Source organism: Pistacia vera, unplaced genomic scaffold, assembly GCF_008641045.1.
Source record: "Pistacia vera cultivar Batoury unplaced genomic scaffold, PisVer_v2 Contig287, whole genome shotgun sequence".
In the NCBI taxonomy this organism is placed as follows: Eukaryota; Viridiplantae; Streptophyta; class Magnoliopsida; order Sapindales; family Anacardiaceae; genus Pistacia; species Pistacia vera.
In genome coordinates, this window is record NW_022196098.1 from 25,571 (window position 1) to 37,095 (window position 11,525).

The window sequence follows — 11,525 nt, forward strand, 5'->3', positions numbered from 1 at the left end:
TAGTCCATGCTCCTTAAATATTAATGAAATCAATAATATAAGTTGAGATCAGAGTGAATATGATTCTTTGTGTTGCTATCACATTAATTAAAGTACACAATTATCTTACATCCTATAATCTAAATAATGACATGAGTAGAAATCTGAACATTGTATTCATAAAATTATTCCTTTATTAAAAACTATCATAATAGGTTTTTTTGATAATTGACCATAATTATTAAATAAAAATAATATTATTGTGGTTACTATGTGAGTAATTTTTTTATTATGATGTAGTCATACCTTCCATTGTTTATTCTCATTCAAAGAGCTTATTTAAAGAAGAATGTTGGGTCTATATAGCATTACTCTTTAGTCTTTAGCAATACCACCAACATTTTTAAGTAGGCCCACATCTTCTTAGAAGGTCCAGTTGATAAAATATGAATCAATAAGTATGAAGCCCAAACCAGAGAATCTGAAAATTTTGAAAGGTTAAAATTCATTAGCTAATGGTCTCTCAAAGTAGCAGACATTGCTAAATTCTGTTATGTGACAAGAATTTATATGCAAAGTACAACCGTTCACTCACGCAGACACCTCAGTCACAGGGAAAAAAAAAAAAAAAACCAGCAGTACAGAAGGGAGATTATTAAGAAGCATCTGCCATAGTAAAACCCTCGACTGGCTGTTTGGTTTAAAACCCGCTGACAGTGAGTCCTCCATCAACGCAATAAACCTGCCCGGTGATATATGAGGCCGCTGGGAGGCATAAGAATGCTACCACTGATGAAATCTCATTAGGCTCTCCAGCCCGGGGGATTGGAATGCGGGATATCAAATGATTCATTATTTCATTGTTTTTTAAATCTTCCTGAATCGAGAAAAATAAACATATTAATGTAATGTAAGCACCATTTCTTCTAAAGACAGTACATTAATCAAGTGCTATGATGATAACAGTGAGGCAGCTCTGAAAAACATAAGCGGGTATTTTGGATTTTCAGTCCTTTTGAAATACTCTTTTCAAATTAATTCTAGTTTAACTTAAAAGAGTGAAAAGGCATGGATTTATACTGTTATAGCACGTTTGAGTGGGGTTCTGGTAATCCCTGGTGCAACAGCGTTGACACGAATATCGTCCTTTGCCCATTCACATGCCAAGTTCTTCGTCACTTGATTTATTGCTCCTGAAGTGGAAAAATTGTTGATTAAATTGGTTAGATATATAACTTGCATGGAACCAGTTTCCAGTATTGTTGTTTAATTTCTCATATAAAGAGAAAATTTAGAAAGATTGAACTTTACCTTTAGTTGCGGCATAGACAGAACATAGAGGTAGAGCTATTACACCAGCTGCAGAGGATATAAATACAATGCTTCCATTTCCAGATGCTTTTAATAGCGGATGAGCAAGTTGAGATAGATGATAAGCAGACTCTAAATTGGTAGTAGTTAGAGCCGAAAAATCCTCTGCAGTGAATTCCGTGCTTTCCTTGATAATAGCGGTTCCAACATTGTTGACCTAAGAAAATTATGTGGTATGAGAAAACCTTAAATTTGGAAAAGCAAAAGACCCTAAAAGCAGCATGCTAAACTTACAAGGACGTTGAGCTTGCCGTCAAACATTAAAGAGACGGTTTCCATCAGCTTCTCCCGGTCAGCTCTAACTTGGAGGTCACATACGGAGCCGCTTACTTTAAAGCCCTTGTTCTCCCATTCTTTAATTCTGTCATTGAGCTCTGTCTGGTTACGTGAACATGTATGTACTGTAGCGCCAAATTCTGCAAGTTCTTCCACTATAGCATAGCTGGTGCATAAAATATTCAAAATCATTTGAAACAATAAAAATAGAATTTAAATAATCAGAAATCCATTGAAGAGAGCTCTCACCCTATGCCTTTGGTTCCGCCAGTGACAAGGGCAGTCATACCCTTGAGAGACCATCTTTGGTTTCTGAAGTCTGACATGTTTTTTTCTCAATTTTAACTGAAAATGTTCTTTCAAATCTGCCTCCAAGTAAATAACAATTGCTAGTATTTATATGTAGGAGACTGAACTTGTACAACAGGAATTTGTCAAAGAAAATGTTACACGTGCCTTTGAACTCAATAAATAAAATCGTTAAAGTCATCTTAAAAACATTTAAAGTACAGAAGAAATCATCTTAAAGAAGTATAGATACAGAAAACTTCATTATGAAAATATAATCACAGAGAAAGTCTTCTTAGGAAATTTATATTACAGAAGAAAACGTTAAAAGTCATAGCCTATCTTTTGGATTCTCTAGAACTGTCTCACTTGCTCTCCAAGAAAAAATTTGAGATGCCCGCGTAAGAGATGATGGAACTTTAGAAAGATTGAGAAATTTATTAAAGGAAAATAATAGAGTCACCGATGGTAGTGCACCGAATTTGTACACCGAATGACGTAGTAAATTCCTGACCGTTGATTAATATTAAGTTAAAATTAATCAAAAATCATGATTTTATCACGTTATTCGATGCACAAATTTGATGCAATACCGTCGATGGCTGTAGCAACATCGAGCTGATTACTTAAATAAAATTGGTGGTTTAATGCCAGCTTTAACCAATTAGCTAGTCCACATTGTTGGAGTTGGAGTTAGCGACCACTTTAACAATAGGAGTAGCACCACGAGATCTCAGCTCGGATTCTTCTAGGATTAGAACTTCTAATAAGGTTGGCCTTAGAAATAAAGATCTAATTATATTAGGTTTCTCTTCATAACCAGACAGATTCAGGATTTTTGGTCAGGAGGTCTTCGTGACTCCGTCATTTTTACCAAATAATTAGTAAAAACTTTAAAAAATCACCAAACCTTACGCAAAGAAAATAATATAATATCGAAAACTTAAAAAAAAAAAAATGCAATAACACAATACTTTCATACTTGAATAAATTTATGAGAAGCAAAATTTGGAGTAAATGTGTTGAGTAAACCTTAAGCAAAACCTTCTTTCAATTTTAATTTTTTATTTTTGGCTTCAAAAAATTATAATATAAATTTTCATAACTTTTATCAGACTTAACCTAAACTACAATCAACCAAAATTTAAATCGAGTTAACGTTGTGTTAACTTTTAATATGAATTAATAAACAAAAAGGAAATTTTATTGGTACAAACATAGATAGTAACTCAAATTTCTTTAATGATTTTGAGCAATTGAATGGTGACGTTTTAAATGTAGGAAAGTGGTGAGTGAAAGGTGAAGAATAACATCCTTTAAAATATAGTTAAGGTTTTAATTTGGGAAAATATAAACATTTTTAGACACAAAATACAAAAAAATCCATTTCTTTTTCCCTCAAATTAGAATAAAAAACCTCCAAATTAAAAACAAGCATTATTCAACCATAAAATAAACTAAATTGAAATGAACAGTACACATACCTAAAATTGATAAAACAAAAAATGGAGTTAATTGTGAGATATTGAGTAGTGAAAACTTCAATAATTTTAGTCTTCAAAAGTTTTAAGAGCGAATAGCATGAGAAAGAGAAGGAGAAAGTAAATAATTTTAGGGACAAAATCATAAAAAACAAGATGGAGCCGTGGAGAAGAAGAGTGGAGAGAGTTTTAAACTTTTAATATAATATGGGCTTGAGATATATATATTAAGAGCAAGTTTTTTATGGGTTTAGATATATGTATAATATTTCTTATTTAAAAAATAAAAAAAAAAATCTGAAGGTAGACCTAGATATATATAATAATAGCAATTTTTTGTGAGTCTATACATTAGTATACATATTTTTTTTAATATGAGGGTAAGACCTCAAAGTGGTTGGATTCGCCCCTGTTTATAACCTAATATATAAAAAACATTATTCTCTTGTATGAGTATGATATTAGCAAATCATAGCAAATACATTCATTGTAATAAAAAAAGTGAGAAAATATTTCAATAATATTGATTATGTTAGACGTAATCTTGATTTGAGTGAATTAATAGACAGCTTAAATGACCAATTACATTGATTGGGTCAACTCTATAAATTGTGCCTTGTATTTATCAAGACCACATGTTTTGCCTATAATTATGAGCTTACATTTCTCCTTGTATTATGTAACTACTGGTGTATATATATCCGTGTAATTCATGAATGAAAAGTGTCAGAGTTTTATCATATAACTGCTATCATTATATGGTATTAGAGCTACCCTAAAACTCCAATGAGTTTTATACCTCCATTTTTTTTTTTTTTTTTTTTTTTTTTTTTTTTTTTTTTTTTTTTTTTTCTCAAAATGGCTGATAATGACTCTGGTGATACCTCACTTGTTAACCCCACCATTGTTATGGCTGGTGGAAACACATCCCAAAACACTCTCATCACACTGAATACAGCCTCCCAATTACCTCTCAAATTAACTGGCAGCAACAATTACCCCACATGGAAGGCACAAATCACCACACTTCTTTATGGCTATGATCTAATGGGCTACATCGATGGCTCCTACCCTTGCCCACCTATGATGCAGCAACAAGACAAAGACAAAGCCATCCTCAATCCTGAGTACAAGCTCTGGACACGTCAAGACAGCCTCTTGAGAAATGCTATTATGGCTTCTGTTGATGCTACCATTGCTCCAACAGTAGCTTCAGCCACTTCTGCTAAACATGCTTAGGAGAGTCTGAGCACCACCTGTGCAAATAGCTCGCAGACTCACATCTATGGTCTTCGCCAATCTCTTGCACAAATCGTCAAGGAAAATAAAACAGTCGCTAAGTACATGAGGGCCATCAAATCGGTTGCCGATGAACTTGCCGTTGTTGGCTCACCTCTCAACAATGGTGAACTTATTGTCAAGGTCATGCGCGGATTGGGACCTGACTACAAAGAAATCAATGCTGCAATCCAAGCACGGGACACATCCATCTCATTTGAAGCATTATTTGACAAGCTTGCTGACCATGAGATTTTCCTAAAGGATGAAGAAGCTAAAAAGGAAAGCCCGACAATCACAGCTCAACTTAATCTAAAAGGAAGCAACAATAAAGCAAAAGACAACCACTCCAATTACAAGAGAGGGCAAGCATCTAATTATGGTACTCATTTTCAAGGCCACCATTATCTAGTCAATCGGAATACACAAGGTAATTACTTTTTTCATCAAGGCAATAGAAATTTCAATCATAACCAGAATTGGCGTCCCTCAATCAATGGCAACAATCAAAGGCGCATCCAATGTCAACTCTGTGATAAATTTGGACATGTGGCAAAGGTATGCAGATCACAACCTCCTCCTTACTTGGAACCACAAGCTAACTTCATGGCTCGAGGATCACCAAACTTCAACAACAATTGGGTGATGGATACTGGTGCTTCTCACCGTATCACATCTGATTTGCAAAATCTATCTGTGCACTCTGAATATGGTGGTAATGACGACATAATAATTGGCGATGGTAACGGTATCCCTATAACTCATACTGGCTCTTCTAAATTAATTACTGAAAATTTCAATTTTATGCTTAACAATGTTTTGTGTGCTCCATCTATTCATAAAAATTTACTTTCCGTCTCACAATTTTGTAAGCATAATCACCTCTATTGAATTTTTCCCTACTTTCTTTGTGGTGAAGGATCTGCACATGGTGGCACCACTCATCCAAGGCCGGAGTAAGGGAAATTTGTACCAGTGGCCAACTTCCTCATCTATCTCTCAACCTCTCTTCACTTCCACACATCAAGCCTATGTCACAACCTCTACCAATAAAGCATCCTTAAATCAATGGCATCATCGCCTCGGTCACCCTAGTCAGCGCATTCTCAATTATGTAGTCTCAAGTCAGTCCCCTCCAGTATCTAAGTCATCTTTGGAAAGTTGCAACTCTTGTTTATGTAATAAAAGCCATCGACTTCCGTTCAGTGTTTCATCTGTTACGAGTTCTAAACCAATTGAACTCTTTTACACTGATGTTTGGGGACCTGCTCCCATTACATCATTTGACAAATTTCGATATTATGTGATATTCATTGATCACTTTACAAAATATATTTGGCTCTATCCTCTCAAAAAAAAAAAAAAAAAAATCAGATATCACATTGATCTTTGAAAATTTTAAGTCATTAGTAGAAAAATATTTTCAAACACCAATCATCACAGTTTATTCTGATGGTGGTGGAGAATATGAAGGACTCCATCCTATTCTTTCCAAACATGGAATTCAACACCTATATTCACCTCCATACACTCCACAAATCATGGGTACTGCAGAATGACGACATAGGCACATAGTTGAGATTGCGTTGACTCTCCTCCATCAAGCCTTTATGCCTCTCAAATTTTGGTCTGTTGCATGTCAAATAGCTATTTACCTAATTAATAGGATGCCCACCCCAAATTGAGGTAATCAATCTCCATTTGAGAGTTTGTTTCACACGCATCCCAATTACACCAAATTAAAAATTTTTGGACGTCTATGCTACCCTTGGCTCAAATCATACACACACCACAAACTAGAACCCAAATCTAATCCGTGTGTGTTCCTTAGCTATTCCCTCTCCCATAATTCCTATATATGTTATGATCCATCACTATCAAAAATTTTCACATCACGACATGTCATTTTTGTGAAAAATGTATTTCCTTTTCAAACCATTCAATCACAAGAATCACGCGTTCATAATGATATTTTCCGTAATTGGCCTACTTTACACCCATCCACCCCACCCACTCATATTCCTACTTTCACTCAAACACATACTGCACCCAATCCCATTTCCCATGATATTATCCACTCTCAAAATTCACCAGCTCATTATTCCATTCCAATCCCCACACATAATACAAAAACAATTAATACTCCACGTGATTCCCATTCTTCCACATCTAACAATATTCTTCATGATAATAATCCTACCATTTCCCCTTCACACTCAAGTACTTCTTCTTCAGACTCCCATGCTACGACCTTGGCAAGTGATCCCAGTGCATCCTCACCTACACAGGTAAGTTCTTCTTCCCCTATTCCACTTAATACACCTCCTTCTCCAAAGCCTCAAAACCAGATTGTTACTTGCTCAAAAAATCAGATTTATAAGCCAAAAAAAATATTTGATAACAGTGCCACATCTCAACCAAAACTTGAAACATTTGAACCCACTTCTTTCACCCAAGCTCAGAAATATTCTCATTGGTGCTCTGCCATGAGTGATGAATTTGATGCTCTTGTACGCAATCAAACCTGGGATTTACTTTCCCATTCTAACACACAAAATATAGTTGGGTGTAAATGGATTTTCAGGATAAAAAGAAAGTCGGATGGGTCTATTGATCGCTATAAAGCTCAACTTTTGCCAAGGGGTTCCACCAACAAGCCGGTGTTGACTTTCATGCCATGTTCAGTCATGTCGTAAAGCCAACAACAATCTGTCTTATTCTATCACTTGCAGTTCAGTTCGATTGGTCTCTTCGGCAACTCGACATAAATAATGCCTTCCTCCAAGGCTCTCTCTCTGATGATGTGTATATGCAGCAACCACCTGACTTTGTTGACAATCAATTTCCTCATCATGTCTGTAAGTTACGAAAAGCCATTTATGGCCTTGGCAAGCACCAAGGGCCTGGTATCAAGAATTAAAAAGTTTTCTTCTAGCCTATGGGTTTGTGAACTCTCACTCTGATGCATCTCTATTTATCCTTTCATCAAGGGCAGCTAACCACTTTTTTGCTTGTCTACGTTGATGATATAATTGTCATTGGCAACAACAAAGCAAATATACAGCAGGTCATTGATGCTCTCTCCAACAGATTTTCTTTGAAAGATCTGGGCTCCTTAACTTATTTTCTTAGTGTAGAAGTGCTTCGTACTAGCCATGGCTTGCTACTCTCTCAACACAAATACATCAAAGACATTCTTGAGAAAACTAATATGACTGAAGCTAAAGATCCATAGTCCATTATCCACCTTAGAATGTTTGCGAATTACTGATGGCGCTCCTCCTGCAAACGCAACACAATATCGAAAAGTTGTTGGAGCACTTCAATATCTTGCTCTTACTCGACCCGACATCTCTTTTGCGGTAAACAAGTTGTCTCAATTTATGCATCGTCCTTCTAATACACATTGGTCTGCTGTCAAACGAGTCTTACGATACCTCAAACATACTATTTGTCATGGGCTTCATCTTCATCATTCCTCGAATTTTGCTCTCCACGCCTTTTCCGACGCTAATTGGCCTGGGAATGCAGATGATAGAACTTCCACTTCAGCATATGTGGTGTTTCTTGGCGCTAACCCAATCAGCTAGTCCTCTAAAAAGCAACGAACAGTGGCACGATCCTCAACCGAGGCTGAGTACAGAGCTGTGGCATCCACTGCTGCTGAAGTGCTTTGGGTCTCTAACTTACTTCATGAACTTCATATTTCACACTCCCAGCCACCAACCATTTATTGTGACAACGTTGGAGCAACTTATCTTTGTGCCAATCCCGTGTTTCATTCCTGAATGAAACACATTGCCATTGACTTTCATTCTGTGCGTGACCATGTGAACAAGAATTTGCTTCGTGTTCAACATATTCATTCGGCTGATCAACTAGTAGACTCACTCACTAAACCCCTCTTCTGCCAGCAGCTTCGCTTCAACGACATCGTCACAAGCTAAGTGTTCTTGATGGGACGCCTATCTTGCGGGGGCATAATAGACAGCTTAAATGACTAATTACATTGATTGGGTCAACTCCATAAATTGTGCCTTCTATTTATCAAGACCACATGTTTTGCCTGTAATTATGAGCTTACATTTCTTCTTGTATTATGTAACTACTGGTGTATATATATCTGTGTAATTCATGAATGAAAAGTGTGAGAGTTTTATCATATAACTGCTATCATTATATGCATTAGGATAAATCGCACATGTTTTCCTTCTCTTTATTAGTTCGGTATTTGTATATGATTATTTATTTATTTGATTCCAACGGCTCTTTAGCTCTTTCGCACACTAAGCAAGAACTTGCTGTGTCATTAATGCAGTCTAATGTGACGGCTACATCATCGTCGATGCCCAGTTGATTAAGAAGTCCAAGAGTTCTAAATTCTAATACATGTTTAGCTTAATCTGAGATAGGCCCAAACAGGATTGAGTTAACTTAAAAATAGAATGGGGTTATCTAAGTTAGTTTTACGGGTCAAGCCCATAAATCTAAGCAAAAGGAAAGAAGAACTGTGACACTTTGTATTCGATTCTCGTTCAAAGATTTTATCACGTTATTCGATGCACAAATTTGATGCAATACCGTCGATGGCTGTAGCAACATCGAGCTGATTACTTAAATAAAATTGGTGGTTTAATGCCAGCTTTAACCAATTAGCTAGTCCACATTGTTGGAGTTGGAGTTAGCGACCACTTTAACAATAGGAGTAGCACCACGAGATCTCAGCTCGGATTCTTCTAGGATTAGAACTTCTAATAAGGTTGGCCTTAGAAATAAAGATCTAATTATATTAGGTTTCTCTTCATTATCATGATATATTCATGATTATAATTAGGTTTCTCTTCATTATCGTGATAGATTCATGATTTTTGGTTAGTGGGTCTTTGCGGCTCCGCCATTGTTTGTCAAATAATTAGTGAAAACTTAAAAAAATCATCAAACCTTATACAAAAAAAAAAATAATAATAATAATATAATATTGAGAACTTAAAAGAAAAATAATGCAATAACACAGGGTGCGTTTGGTTTATTATTTTGGTTAGAATTTTGGGAATAATGTTGGGTAGTTGGATAAGGGAGTATTACGAGGTAGAATTTAAAAATTTCTAAAAAAACCTCCTAGGTTTGCTAATTTAATTAAACACCCAAATATATAAAATTTTTATAAAATGACAAAAATACCCACACCAACCGCAGTGCCAGATTCCGGCCACCACCGTCAGAATCTGGTCAAAAAATTGCGTTACAACACAGACCGGTCAGTGTCGTAACGCGTAGATCTGGCCTTTTTCGGTCATATCTACAGCCAGATGTGGCCGTCGACGGCTGCAAAAGCCCCTCGTTGGCCGTTAGTGACGGCCAAAGATATGGTCGTCGTTGACCGTCAACGATGGCCATTTCTTTGGCTGTCGCTGATGACCAGATCGGTGAATTATCGGTCAGTTCCGGTCGAGATGTAAGTCGTTGTGATAGATTCCGGCTACCACCGACGGTGGTTGCCGGAATCTGGCAAGAATGGGTAGGTGGGGGTGTTTTTGCTCATTTTTAAACTTTTTTTCTGGGGGTGTTTTGAAATTAATAAACTTAAAGGGCCCAAAAATAATTAAACAAATATAGTAATATTTCTGGAATAATATGCCAAACAATATTTGGGGAATAGGATTGGAAATATGGATAGAAATAGAGAACTAAACGCACCCACAATATTTTCTTACTTGAATAAATTTATGAGAAGCAAAATTTTGAGTAAATGTGTTGAGTAAATCTTGAGCAAAACCTTATTTTAATTTTAATTTTTAATTTTTGGCTTCAAAAAATTATAATATAAATTTTTATAACTTTTATCAGACTTAGCCTAAACTAAAATCAACCAAAATTTAAATCAAGTTAACGTTGTGTTACCTTTTAATATGAATTAATAAAAAAAATATGAAATTTTCTTGGTATAAACATAGATAGTAACTCAAGTTTCTTTAATAATTTTGAGCAGTTGAATGATGATGTTTTAAATGTAGGAAAGTGGTAGGTGAAAAATGAAGAATAACGTCCTTTAAAATATAGTTAAGGTTTTAATTTTGGAAAATATGAACATTTTTAGACACAAAATACAAAATAAACTCACAAGATCCATTTCTTTTTCCCTCAAATTAGAATAAAAAACCTCTAAAAAACAAGTATTATTCAACCCTAAAATAAATTAAATTAAAATGAATAATACACATACCTAAAACTGATAAAACAAAAAACGGAGTTAATTGTGAACATTGAGTAGTGAAAACTTCAACAATTTTAGTCTTCAAAAGTTTTAAGAGCGAATAGTATGAGAAAGAGAATGAGAGATTGAGAGAGTAAATAATTTTAGGGACAAAATCATAAAAAGCAAGGTGGAGCCATGGAGAAGAAGAGTAGAGAGAGTTTTAAACTTTTAATATAATGTGGGCTTGGAATATATATATTAAGAGCAAATTTTTTATGGGTCTGGATATATATATATATAATATTTCTCATTTAAAAAAAAAAAATTCTGAGGATAGACTTAGGTATATATAGTAATAGTAATTTTTTGTGGGCCTATACATTAGTATTTTTTTTTTTTTTTTTTTTTAAATATGAGGGTAGGACCTCAAAGGGGCTGGATCCACCCTTGCTCATAACATAATATATAAAGATATTATTCTCTTGGATGAGTATGATATTAGCAAATCATAGTAAATACATTCATTGTAACGAGAAAAATAAGAAAATATTTTAATAATATTGATTCTGTTGAACATAGTCTATTTTTTTGAGTAAATCAAGATAAATTACGTATATTTTTTTTCCCTTTATTAGTTTGATATTTGTATATGATTA

General features: G+C 34.9%; 1 protein-coding gene across 1 annotated transcript; it reads right to left on the reverse strand.

The window, feature by feature from the left end:
- Positions 1-579: 579 nt before the first annotated feature.
- On the reverse strand, positions 580-1,984 carry LOC116134404 (tropinone reductase homolog). The gene is made up of 5 exons (XM_031420083.1): positions 1,876-1,984; positions 1,585-1,792; positions 1,291-1,507; positions 1,060-1,172; positions 580-856 (listed from the first exon to the last, which is right to left on the reverse strand). Exons 1-5 carry the CDS (start codon positions 1,950-1,952, stop codon positions 680-682), a joined length of 792 nt encoding a protein of 263 aa, XP_031275943.1. The 5' UTR covers positions 1,953-1,984; the 3' UTR covers positions 580-679.
- Positions 1,985-11,525: the final 9,541 nt, after the last annotated feature.